Below are 12,939 nucleotides of genomic sequence, written 5' to 3'. Positions count from 1 at the left end.
TTTTCTTCCGGAATTTTTCGCCGAATTCCGGCATTTACTTTTTTTGATTTTTTTTTCTTCTTTTGCTTTCTTTCCGTAACTTTTTTTTTCGTTTAAACAATAATATTGTTGTGATTGACAGTAATATTAACTATATTACTGTTAAACACAGTAAAATTAACTACACTATAGTTTAACATAGTAATATTGCTATATTAATCTCTAGCACAATAATATTAACACAACAAAACTCATTATTATTGTGTAATAAAGTAATATTACTATGTCAACCGTTCAACAAATGTAAACATAATAAAAAGCCAAAAAAAATAATATTACTATGAGTGACAGTAATATTGCTATAACAACAGTAATATTACCGTCAACCACAGTAATATTACAATAATAGACAGTAATATTATTACGTTACTCCGTGAATAACTCAAACAAAAAAAATTCCAAACAAAATAATAATATTGATGTGGTTGATAACAATATTACTATAACAACAGTAATATTACCGTCAACCACAGTAATATTATTGTGTTTACAGTAATATTATAATTATAGACAGTAATATTATTACGTTACTCCGTGAATAACTCAAACAAAACACAAAAACCCAAAAAAATAATAATATTGATGTTGTTGACAGTAATATTATTGTGTTTACAGTTATTTTACTATCAACGACAGTAATATAATTATGTTGACTTGTCAACAAATCAAACAAAATAACCAAAAAAAAACAAAAAATAAAAAATAATAATATTACGTTAATTTACTGTAAACGACAGAACAATTAAATAAATGTATTGTCAACGGCAGTACAATTACGTTAATTAACTGTCATTGACACTATAATTACCTTAATTTACTATCAGTGACAGCACAATTACGGTCAACGTTTAGCGGCGGACGTAAAAAAAACCAAAAAAAAAACTCAAAAAAATACTAAAAAAAGTCAACGCCGAAAACCGGCGAAAAAATCCAGAAGAAAAAAAAAAGGTGAACGCCGGAGACCGGCGTTGACCGCCGGTCAGCGCCGGAAACCGGCAAAAAAATCCGAAAGAAAGAAGAAAAAAAAAATTGAAAAGTCAACGCCAGAATCTGGCGGTAAATTTTTTTTAAAAAAAAGGGCAAATTACCAAAACCCCCCCTCAGGTAAGCCTAAATAACTAAAATCCCCCCACGTTCTCGTAATTACGAAAACCCCCCTCGCCTAACGGTTGACCGAATTTTTTTAACCGAAAACGTGAAATGTCTATTATATCCTTCTATTAAATATGTGAAAAATAAAAGAAAAAGGCTGAAAATTCCAATAATTCTGCGTGATCAGCGCCCAACCCCGCCATTTCTCCGCCCTCTCAATTCTCTTCCTCCTCCCGATCTCAATTTCCAGCGGCTTTTACCCTTTCCTTTTCCCGCCGCCCAATTATAATAATATTAATAATAATTCAAATTCAGTTCCTTCTCAATTTATTATCCAATTTATTTACCTCCTTTTCGCAGTCATCTTCGGCCTTTGCGGCGGCGCGTCCATCACCCACACCGCCATCCACGGTTTCTACGGCGAACCCGTAGAAATCACCTCCGCGCTCAAATCAATTCCAGTCTCGTTCCTCCCTCTTTTCGCGACGAAATTAGTCTACCTGATAATTCTATGGTTGATTTTTTTCTGTTACGGGATTTTAATCGCGTTTGCGTACGACGTTCTTCTTCAATTAAGTGTCCAATTGGACTACGGCGGTCCGAATTTCGTCGCCTTAGTAGTCGTGATGACCGTCCTTCTTATGGCGGCGACGATTTAAATCCAAGTGGGGTGGTGCTTGTCGACGGCGGTGGTGGTTGTGGAGTCGCGTTGGGGCTACGCGCCGCTGAAGAGGAGTTGGTATTTGGTTAGAGGGATGAGATGGGTGGTGTTCGGGACGATTATGCTACTGGCAGTTCCCTCATTCAATAAAATGCTTACAATTACCCACCTAAGGGTAATTTCGTGTACAAGGGCAAAATTGGTATTATCAGAGGAATATTAAGGAGAATAAAAAAGATTCTATCGAGTTTAACACCGTTAGAGCGATTTGTAAGATGTCTACATACCTCAGGAGGGTTGACGTAATTACGAGAACGTGGGGGGAATTTTCGTTATTCAAACTTACCTCAGGGGGGTTTTGGTAATTTGCCCAAAAAAAAAAGTTTTTGGTCAAAATTGAATAATTTGTGAAATTTGGGGTCAATTTGAGATTAAATTAAGTTAAGGATTAAATTGGAGCATATTAAAGTATGCTCCAAAAAGAAGTCAAAGTTGATTTTTTGTGGTCAAAATTGGATTTTTGTGGACAAAATTGATTAAATTGGGGTTACAATTAAGAATTGGGTATAAATGGTTGAGGGTTATATTGGGATATACATGAATGTTTCCTTTATTTATAATAAATATTAAAGGGATGGGCTTATTGGTGAAAAAGATATAACCCCTAAACCTAGAATAATAAAGATGATTGGTTGGGAACTTATGCATAAAAACCCATTATTTATAATACATATTAAAGGGATAAACTTATTAACGAAAAAGATATAACCCAACCTAGAATAATAAAGATGTTTGGTCAGAGACTTATTCACAAAAACCCCAAGCCAAAAAGGGACATATTATAATTTTTTTAGCATTTGAACAGCGGTTTAACATGGTACTTTTTACCACCATATCCAACCACATTATTTATAATTTATCATTTTAATATATATTTTAAATTTTATTATTTGAACATAGAGCTTATTTTATATGCACGTGGTGCCTAATAAACTAGAGATAAATTCAAGGGAAAATCATCCTAGGCATACCCCCCTGAGAGACGAAAGTACTATATTGCCCTTCTATTCAATTTTCGGTCAAACTGGATTCAGCATTTCTGGCATGCATTTAGCATTTTCATTTATTTATTTATTTATTTATTATTTTTTTTAAATACATGTTTGTTTAATTTATTACTTTTTATATATATATTTTTATAAAAAAAAAATAAAAAAAAATTATTTTATTTTAAATTTTTTTAAAAAAAGTTTTTCACCTTTTTTTTTTATAAAGTTGATATGTTTGCTGTACTTAAAATAACTATACATGTAATTGTAGTAAACTAAAGTTATTCATAATTATGTTCTTTCTTTCTACCCCATATATTTAGTCGACCAATTATGTACACACACGAATATTGGCTTATACAAAAGAATTCATAACCCCAACAACAAAAATTTACAATTTAAATATTTATATTATAAATCCCTCATAACCAACAAATGCAAATCGAAAATACACAAATATGTGCATATGTAACTACATGTTACTATATGTAACTAGTAATGTATAACAGTCTGTAGAACACTGTAACTTGAAGCAGATGTAACTTTAACCAAAATTTTGACACCTTCAAAGAGAGGATCAATGGCTTTCATTAAACTGCAATTGCAAATTCAAAACAAAAAAAAATATATTTTAGTGCAAATCAACAAAAAATAAAGAAACATCAAAACACTAAAAAATCAACAAACACTAAGAGACGAGAGAGATAAAGAGACCATAGCGGCGAAATGTTACGAATTTTAGACCAAATCGCCTATGGGTGTGAACGAGCCGAGCTCGGCTGTTTTGGCCGGCTCGAGCTCGAGTCCATGTTACCGAGCTCGAGCTCATCGAGGTTAACTTTTTTTGGCTCGAGCTCTTTTTTTTTATTACTATTATTTATTTTTTTATTAAAATCATTTAATTTTTTATTAAAAATTATTTATAGGAAAATAGAAAAAGTTATAAAATATATCATAAACTCTAGTTATATTTGTTTTTTTCATTTTTATACTATTATTATAATATTTTATATTATTATGAATTATCTAGGTAGTATAAATTTGTTTTTATTTAAATACTAGAAATATTTATTATTATAGACTATTTACATTTAGTTAATATATATATATATATATATATATATATATATATATATATATATATATATATATATATATATATATATATATATATATATATATATATAACAGTCTGTAGAACACTGTAACTTTAAGCAGATGTAACTTCCAAAATTTTGACACCTTCAAAGAGAGGATCAATGGCTTTCATTAAACTGCAATTGCAAATTCAAAACAAAAATAAATATTTTAGTGCAAATCAACAAAAAATAAAGAAACATCAAAACACTCAAAAATCAACAACCACTAAGAGGCGAGAGAGATAGAGAGACCATAGCGGCGAAATGTTACGAATTTTAGACCAAATCGCCTAGGGGTATGAACGAGCCGAGCTCGGCTGTTTTGGCCGGCTCGAGCTCGAGTCCATGTTACCGAGCTCGAGCTCATCGAGGTTAACTTTTTTTGGCTCGAGCTCTTTTTTTTTATTTCTATTATTTATTTTTTTATTAAAATCATTTAATTTTTTATTAAAAATTATTTATAGGAAAATAGAAAAAAGTTATAAAATATATAATAAACTCTAGTTATATTTGTTTTTTTAATTTTTATATTATTATTATAATATTTTATATTATTATGAATTATCTTAGTATAGATTTGTTTCTATTTAAATACTAGAAATATTTATTATTATAGACTATTTACCATTTAGTTAATATATATATATATATATATATATATATATATATATATATATATATATATATATATATATATATATATATATATATATATATATATATATATATATATATATATATATATATATATTTAAAAAAAAAAAAAAAGAAAAGAAAAGAAGGGAGCTCGCGAGGCGGCTCGCGAGCTGTCGAACAACTAAATCTGGGCTCGAGCTCGAGCTCGTCCGAAGCTCGAACTCGTGAGATCGAGCTCGAACTCGTGAGATCGAGCTCGAGATCGAGCTCGAGTTCGAACCTTTGTCGAGCCAGCTCGTCGAATTCGTGAGCCAGCTCGACTCGATTACCACCCCTAAAATCGCCAATGACACTTCAGCACAAGCATCTCCTACCAAAAAATCTAGCCGCCGCCAACCACCAAGGTTCCACACTCGCAATGAAATTTTTTTTTGAAACAAATGTGAAAATAAAAAATTGAACAAAATTAATTTAAAAAAATAGATTACGACGAGAGGAATCCAACGGTGGGACCGTCAAATTCCGACTGTCGGAACACAAATTACTCCTCTGGCAAGACTCACCGTCGAAATATACTCCGACTGTACAACGATTGCAGAAACATATCGAGTGCTCTAGACTGGATGAAATCACCACCAAAAGAAAGAGTTCGATGAGAGGAATCCAACGAAAGCTAAACCATCGAAGTTTGATCACCGGAGAGAGAGTTATGACTCCAAGAAGCAACATCACCGGTTGGAGATCTATGGGGGCGAGATTTGAATCTGAGAGTTAAAGAGGAAGAGAAAGACGGATGTGAGTTGGCTAGTGTTTAAAACTGATTTTAAAATGGCATTTTAAGTATTTCAAGGTAGGCAAACGGGGGTCTGTCAAATTAAGTTCAAAATGGAGGAGCGGTTTTGCACCAATGTATAATCCCCTCGATCGCTAGTTATATATATTTTGCATATAAGTGGTCCCTAAAATAATCCCTTGAATATAATATGTATTTGTACTTGGCTTTAATTCTGATCACCTTAGGGGGAGTTGTGGCATGTTTAGTATCATTATAATATACTAGCATATTTTCTGATGCACGGGATCGTATTTTAAAAGTGATAAAACAATAATCAATTTAATACATAATAAACAAAATATATATACTAACATGGTAAAATAGAAGAAAGTAGTACAATTCAGATTTATATAAAATTAGTTATTTTTACATAGTAAGATTTATAATCCAAACAAATAGGTTAAGATTTAATAAATTGAATTTCTATCTTTATCTCTTAAAATTTGAGATATATTATATTATTGAAAAATAGGAGATTGAAACCGGAAGGATTCGTCACATTTCAGTGTCAATTTTGATAATTGTTGAAAAAATAATTAGGAAATTAGAAAAAAAAATATTAAGGATAAATAATTACATAAATTCCATAAGGGTTTTTTATGGTTGCCCTAGCGTTTCTTTCTATTATATATAAGATTTTCTGATACCTTTGTTGAACAGTCCTTGAAATGGGACTGGTATATATACCAGTTGAGTCTTCAATTTTTGCAGACCATGTAAATTATACCACTTCTGCTGGAGCAAGTATTTTTGATCGAAAATGGTAAAAATGTTAAAATATAACTTTTAGCTTCCGAAAACCAAGAAGGTTGGAGTGGCCCTAAGTAAATTAGAATGTAATAAAAAAAAAGGTAAACTACGGCCATCCTGAGGTAAGGTCAAATTATGAAAAACCCACAACCGTAAAAAAAGGGAGTAACCATAATTACCCAAACATAAAGAGCTAATGGTAAAAAAAAAAGATTAAATTTGGTAACAATATATCAAATTTGATAAAAGGGGAAGAGTATTTGGACAAGTCATACAAGGGGCGGCACTACAAACTTTGAATTGTTGTTTGAACAAGGAGCTGTAATAATAATAAAAATAATAAAATGTAGTTGAATATGAACACAATAATAGCATCATATCAAAGTTTGAATACCAAATATACATACATGCAAAAACTCAAGCCAATGAGTTATGCATCTACTTTCCGAGCAAACGACGGGTACGCTGATTCGCACCTTTCACTCGGATATTAATTTCCTCGACATCATCATGAACATGATCCAAAGCTTTGTTCTGCCTGCATTCGCCAAAAAATTAAAAATTAACATCCATTTGGTTTAATAAATTTTGATTAAAATATGATCATCTAGATCAAGATACAATTAACCTTTCAATTTCAGATCCCATGTCAATAGCCATATTCTTTAGCTCTCCCAAAATATTACTTAAATCTACGAGGGCGTCGTCTTGTTTCACCTTTTCCACCTGTCACAAGGTAGACGCAATTAAAAATTAATCATGTGCGTAGAAACATGATTTAACCAATTAAGCCAACTTATACATCTAAGAAAAACAAAAATCGTAACTTATAACTATGAATACGTTATGGTTCTACATTACTTCAGCTAAATAAGTTATTTCAAAGTTTATCTGCTGAAATAATTTTCCTAATTTCTTTTACATCTTAAATTTACTTTGTTATTTTAATATTTAATATTTTCCACATATTTTAATAACTAGACTTACATTGTGTGGGCCCATTTCCTCTCTCCTCCTACGCCTAACTCACTCCTCCACGCGCTTTATCTCAACTTTCTTCACGTGCTTCCATTTAATGCATCATTTATCTGCAGCCACTTACTACGATAAAACGACGTCGTTTGGGTTCATGTTTACCTTTCCCCATGCAAACTAAAGATAATTACATCTACATTTATTGCCTTATTTCACATCTTTAAAAAGTAGACCCACCATCACATTCTTTATGTCTAATTTCTTTTTCACATCTCTCAAAAGAATTTTGAGGCTACCGTTTTTTTCAGTATCACATCAAACCACGTGGGAATAATTATGCAGAAATTCCAATAACTAATAAATTGAATCGTTAATTATCAAATAAAAATAAAAATAGATTGAATAGTTCTTTTATAATCAGTTTATACTTATTAATAAATATAAATATAAAAGTTGTTATCTTCACTACAAATTAAAACTTCTATATAATATTAAAAATATCTTATTTACGAATAAATATAAAATTATTACTAATTAAACTTCTAATAATTTATCATAAATTTATTATATGAGATATATTGCTATATTCACAACAAATTATTAAAACGTATAGGTATTAAAAATCTATATTGGCAGCTATCTATCCTCTGGGAAAAGCCCACATCATATTTTTTTATATTATATTATAATAGTTGTTTTTATTAATTGTTGTCCTTCATAGTTGTTTTTATTAATTTTAAATATTAAATTATATAATATTTTATAGGATCATCATGATATATCATAGCTTATGGTATAGACCAAATATAATTATTCATTTCTTCGTACTTCTGCTTCTCCTTCATTCGTTCAAAACAGATACCAACTCGCATTTCTGTAACAACCACCATTTCTCATAGTTTACTAAAATTCACATTTGGTGCTCTTTGTTTGAAGAATCCATTTCTAAATTTTATTTTCTGGGCTGATATTCAAAGAAATCATATTACATTTACTGTGTGTTACTTTAAGGTTATATCAAAAACTTTACTTTCTTACTTTACTTACTTTACTGTATGTTTCATTTATTTCTACAAGTTTCATTACTTTGGTTGCAAGTTTCATATGTTTAAATTTTATGGGCATCTACACTCTAACTGCAAGTTTTACAGTGTTTCATTTTTTTTTCACCCGTTGCTCATTTAAAAGAAAGAAAAATGAGCCATACATTTAGTTGTTGAGTTGTTGTTAGATTTGTATTAGAGATAATTTTACCTATTTTATTCGGTACAACATTTTCTAAATTTAAATTAATTTGTTTTATAGATTCCTCGAAGCAACATCACATATTCACATTGATTCACTTCAACTTGGAAAGGTTTGTGTGCATATTATTTGATTATTCATAATTCCATGGGTTGTATGATATAAGCCTTTGCTCTGTTCTTTTTATAGTTTGAACTACATTATCCCATAATTATTCTATGTTTTTATTTGTTGTTAAAAATATATTATGTGTGTAATTTATGATGGATTTCATTGTCATTGTTTTTATGTGAGTCTAGAATAGTTAACCCAAGTCGAAATATTGTTGAGATATACGTATAGTCATGGATTCTTCTTCAAAGCAAAAAGAAATTCGCAATCAGAGAGCTCGTATAAGATATGTTGCAATGAGTGTTCAAGATAGAGAGAAATTGAATTCTAGAAAAAGGGAGAATTATGCACGCCGGGCACGGTCGGATATAAATGAGCCATCTGATTTGGCTCGGGCTCGTACCTTGAATGATTCATCTGTTGTGGCCAACTCCATTGGTCAAATTCATGGTGGTGAAGATGCATTTGGTGTAATACAAAGTACCGCGTGCTTGCCGACAAGATCTCAGAGAATTCCTCAAATTTATACTTCTTCTACTCCATTGCAAGAACAACCCTTTTTGCATGTACAAGCACAAAGTAAGTCATTGATTACTAAATTTCAGTTATTTAAAACTGCATACTATTTATATTTTACATTATAAAAAATCTTGCTCTCATTGCAGATGTACCAGAAAATGTGCAACAAAATTGCAACAATATTCGTCGTGTTGCAAACCGTTTTAAAAGAATGTCTGATATTGCGAAAATACCTTGGATACTTTCTATCACGCCTCCATGTTCCTACTGCGGGGCATTTCGTTTCTCTCGTGATGTTGTGGGATTTTGTTTTTCTAAAGGCCAGATTTCTTTGGTGGACCCTACTGTTTGTCCGATCTTACATTCCTTATTTACCGGGCAATCGGAAGTTGCGTGCCAATTTAGAAGACGATCTCGAACTTATAACAATGCATTTGCATTCACTTCCATGGGAATTAAAACCGATCTGCAGTCATGGTGGGCTAAAGATGGCATTTATGCTTTAAAAGTTATAGGTCAAGTCTACCATTTTATGAATCCTATTGGTGGTTCACCTAATACAAAAGATATGCTTCAGCTATTTTTCCTCGACACCTCTGAAGACTTGGATCCTCAAGTACTTCAATCAAAACAATTACGGGTTGATATTATGGACCTTCTAATTTCGGCTCTCTCAAAAAATCTATATTCCATCTTCTTTAAAAGGCTTCAGACTTGGAATGACCTCCGAAATGCGCACATTGTTATTAGATCAGATAGCAAACTGGATCAGAGAACTTATAATTTACCGACAGCCGATGAAGTGGCTGCTGTGTGGAACGATTCTGATGGTGTTCCATTGAACGTGAATGAGATATTCGTGTATACACTGATGGCGGCCACAACCATAAGGTGAAATATCGTTACGGTTGCTATGACCCGCTACAATATCCATTATTATTTCCATACGGAGAGCCAGGGTGGCATGCTGGAATAAAGAAGTTGGTGCAGACCATTTCTCCTTCGCGAAAAAGAAAGGAACCTTGTCAAGGTCAAAATACAACTGATCCTACCAATGCAATTTCGGCTGAAGCAGTTTTGGAAATGGAAGAAAACGGTACAAATAAAAATATGTTACTACTAATATAACTAGACATTCATTTATGTTTCTTATTAATAATATAATTTTATTATCAATATTATTTTTTATGTAATTTTATAAACTAACAGTAAGTTTTATATTCTTATTTACGTGCAGTTCTTCAGATAAACAAGAACTCTCGTATGAACGTATCATGTAGAGAGTTTTCGTGTTACAGAGCTCAAATGCGTGAACACGTTCCCTCTTATTTATTGCATTCAGGAAGATTGGCTCATCAATACGCAATTGATTCATACGTTAAGTTGGAGACATCTCGCTTGGATTATTATAGATGTGGCCAACTTCAACAAGAATTTCGGATCGAATCATTTCAAGGAATTACTGATTCTTTATGTATCGATGAAGAAAATGATCCCGCAAACGTCGGAAAAAAGGTTTTGCTGCCTTCTTCATTTATAGGTGGACCAAGGGACGTGAAAAAACGATATGTTAATGCTATGGCTCTCGTGCAAAGATATGGAAAACCAGATATATTCTTGACCATGACTTGCAATCCGGCTTGGAAAGAAATCAAAGATAAATTTCTTCGAAATGAAAAACCGCATGATAGGCTAGATTTAATCGCAAGGGTTTTCAAAGCAAAGCTTGAGCTCAAAGATGAAATTGTCAGAAAAAAACTTTTTGGTGAAGTTGCAGCGTATGTATATGCAATCGAGTCTCAAAAACGGGGTTTGCCTCACGCCCATTGGGTTATTATTTTGACGGACCGTCACAAAATAGTTTCATCAGATTTCTATGATGATATTATAAGTGCTGAACTACCAGATACTTCACATCCTTTTTTAAGAGAATATGTTGTTCGTCACATGATGCACGGTCCATGTGGTGATTCAAATCCATCAAACATATGTATGAGAGACGGCGTTTGTAAAAACCATTATCCTAAACAATTTTCTGAGGTCACTGTTCATGGGCGCAATTCTTATCCATGCTATAAAAGAAGAGATGATGGCAAGACAGTAGTCGTGCGCAAAGTCCGTCTGGATAACAGACACGTCGTTCCTTATTGCCCGTATCTGCTTGCAAAGTTTGATTGTCACATTAATGTCGAGATATGTTCAGATATCAAGTTAGTTAAATACTTGTACAAATACATCTACAAAGGACATGATAAGATGGCATATCACGTGGTTGGAAATAAATCTCATGGTTCATACGATGAGATTCAGGCTTTCCAAGACGGACGGTAGATATGTGCGCCTGAAGCTTATTGGAGAATCTATGCATTTCCAATGAGTGAGATACACCCTGCCGTTATAATTTTGCCAGTGCATTTGCCAAATCAGCAACCTTTGCGCTTCGGCCTCCATCAGTCCGTGGAGCAACTTCTGCAAAATCCTTTATCGTCAAAGACTATGTTAACCGAATTCTTTTGGATGAATTCCAATGATTCAAACGCAAAGCATCTGAAGCTTCTTTATAAGGAATTCCCAGAACATTTTGTCTGGGATTCTAAATTTAAAAAATGGAAGCTACAATAGAAACAAGTCATTGTTGGTAGGTTATCCACAGTGAGTCCATTTGAAGGTGAACGATATTATGAACGGTTATTGTTAATGCATGTAAGGTGTCCGCAATCTTTCGAAGATTTGAAGTCTATTGGAAATGACTTAGTTGGATCTTTTCGCGAGGCTGCTGTATTTAGAGGGTTATTGGAATCCGATGATTATATAGATAATTGTTTGGCTGAAGCAATTCATTATCAAATGCCATGCAGTTTGCGAAGACTGTTTGCGATGCTACTTGTCTACGGAGTCGTTCCCAATCTGCAAGTTCTTTGAGATAAATATTATTCTGCATTCTCTGAGGATTTCTCTAGATTTGATGGAATGTCTGAAGCTGAAATAATGAAGAAAACAATTAGAGCTATACACAATTTCCTGCTCTCTATGGACAAATCCATATCGGATTTTTCTTTGCGGTTTCCAATTTCTTATTCTTCTGTTCGTGATAAAATGAGTCGGGAGTATGAGCATGAGCAAAATTTGGAAATATCAAATGAAGATTTGCTTTCAAGTCATGCATTAAATGAAGATCAACGGATAGCTTTCGATATGATTGTATCTAAAATTAACTCCAATGAAGGTGGTGTTTTCTTTGTAGATGGGCCTGGTGGAACCGGAAAAACCTTTGTGTACCGTGCATTATTGGCATATGTGCATTCTAAAGGAAATATTGCTTTAGTTGTGGCTACTTCAGGAGTAGCAGTTTCTTTGTTACCAGGTGGGCGAACAGCTCATTCCAGATTTAAGCTTCCATTTGATCTTCAAGAAAATCAATTGGTAACATCAGCAAACAATGCAGCCTTGCTAAAATGATAATAAATGCAAAACTTGTGGTGTGGGATGAGGCCTCAATGGCAAATCGTCATTCTATTGAAGCTCTTGATGAATTACTTCGGGACTTGATGTCTGATGACTAACCTTTTGGGGGAAGTGATTATATTTGGTGGTGAATTTAGGCAAACTTTACCTATAGTGCCTGGAGGATCAAGGGAATCCATGATTGCGGCTAGAATTGTCAGTTCAGTGATCTGGCCAAATGTTACAAAGATTAGACTACAAGAAAACATGCGTGCTAAAGAATATCCTTGTTTTGGGTCGTTTTTAATGCGAATTGGCGATGGTGATGAGCCTTTCGTATATGAAAACAACATTACCATCCCCCAAAATACGCTTATCCCTTTTGTCGATACAAAGACTTCTCTTAATATGTTGATAAGTAGTGTCTTTCCCAGTTTCGATTTG

General features: G+C 32.7%; 2 protein-coding genes and 1 non-coding gene across 3 annotated transcripts; 2 read left to right on the top strand and 1 right to left on the bottom strand.

Annotated features, from left to right (window-relative positions):
- Positions 1-6,419: 6,419 nt before the first annotated feature.
- LOC105966905 (uncharacterized) lies at positions 6,420-6,929 on the bottom strand. The gene is made up of 2 exons (XR_016033570.1): positions 6,830-6,929; positions 6,420-6,739 (listed from the first exon to the last, which is right to left on the bottom strand). It is a non-coding gene; the product is annotated as an uncharacterized LOC105966905 (transcript).
- A 1,754-nt stretch (positions 6,930-8,683) lies between these two features.
- Positions 8,684-10,025, top strand: LOC148767958 (uncharacterized). Its single transcript, XM_088823320.1, has 2 exons — positions 8,684-9,111; positions 9,198-10,025. Exons 1-2 carry the CDS (start codon positions 8,766-8,768, stop codon positions 9,944-9,946), a joined length of 1,095 nt encoding a protein of 364 aa, XP_088679446.1. The 5' UTR covers positions 8,684-8,765; the 3' UTR covers positions 9,947-10,025.
- A 109-nt stretch (positions 10,026-10,134) lies between these two features.
- Positions 10,135-12,510, top strand: LOC105961508 (uncharacterized). Its single transcript, XM_088822711.1, has 4 exons — positions 10,135-10,147; positions 10,289-11,378; positions 11,760-11,921; positions 12,012-12,510. Exons 1-4 carry the CDS (start codon positions 10,135-10,137, stop codon positions 12,508-12,510), a joined length of 1,764 nt encoding a protein of 587 aa, XP_088678837.1.
- Positions 12,511-12,939: the final 429 nt, after the last annotated feature.

The sequence above is a fragment of the Erythranthe guttata genome, chromosome 9 (genome assembly GCF_056151865.1).
Source record: "Erythranthe guttata isolate IM_541 chromosome 9, IM_541, whole genome shotgun sequence".
NCBI classification, from domain to species: Eukaryota; Viridiplantae; Streptophyta; class Magnoliopsida; order Lamiales; family Phrymaceae; genus Erythranthe; species Erythranthe guttata.
This window is presented reverse-complemented; position numbering and strand designations above follow the sequence as displayed.

What these genes read in the sequence shown, in the direction of transcription:
- LOC148767958 (XM_088823320.1), top strand. Translation starts at nt 8,766, where the DNA reads ATGGATTCTTCTTCAAAGCAAAAAGAAATTCGCAATCAGAGAGCTCGT. An exon ending in TTTGCATGTACAAGCACAAA is followed by an intron (nt 9,112 to 9,197) that starts GTAAGTCATTGA and finishes CTCTCATTGCAG; the next exon opens with ATGTACCAGAAAATGTGCAA.
- LOC105961508 (XM_088822711.1), top strand. An exon ending in CAGGCTTTCCAAGACGGACG is followed by an intron (nt 11,379 to 11,759) that starts GTAGATATGTGC and finishes AATGCATGTAAG; the next exon opens with GTGTCCGCAATCTTTCGAAG. An exon ending in CCATGCAGTTTGCGAAGACT is followed by an intron (nt 11,922 to 12,011) that starts GTTTGCGATGCT and finishes GGATTTCTCTAG; the next exon opens with ATTTGATGGAATGTCTGAAG.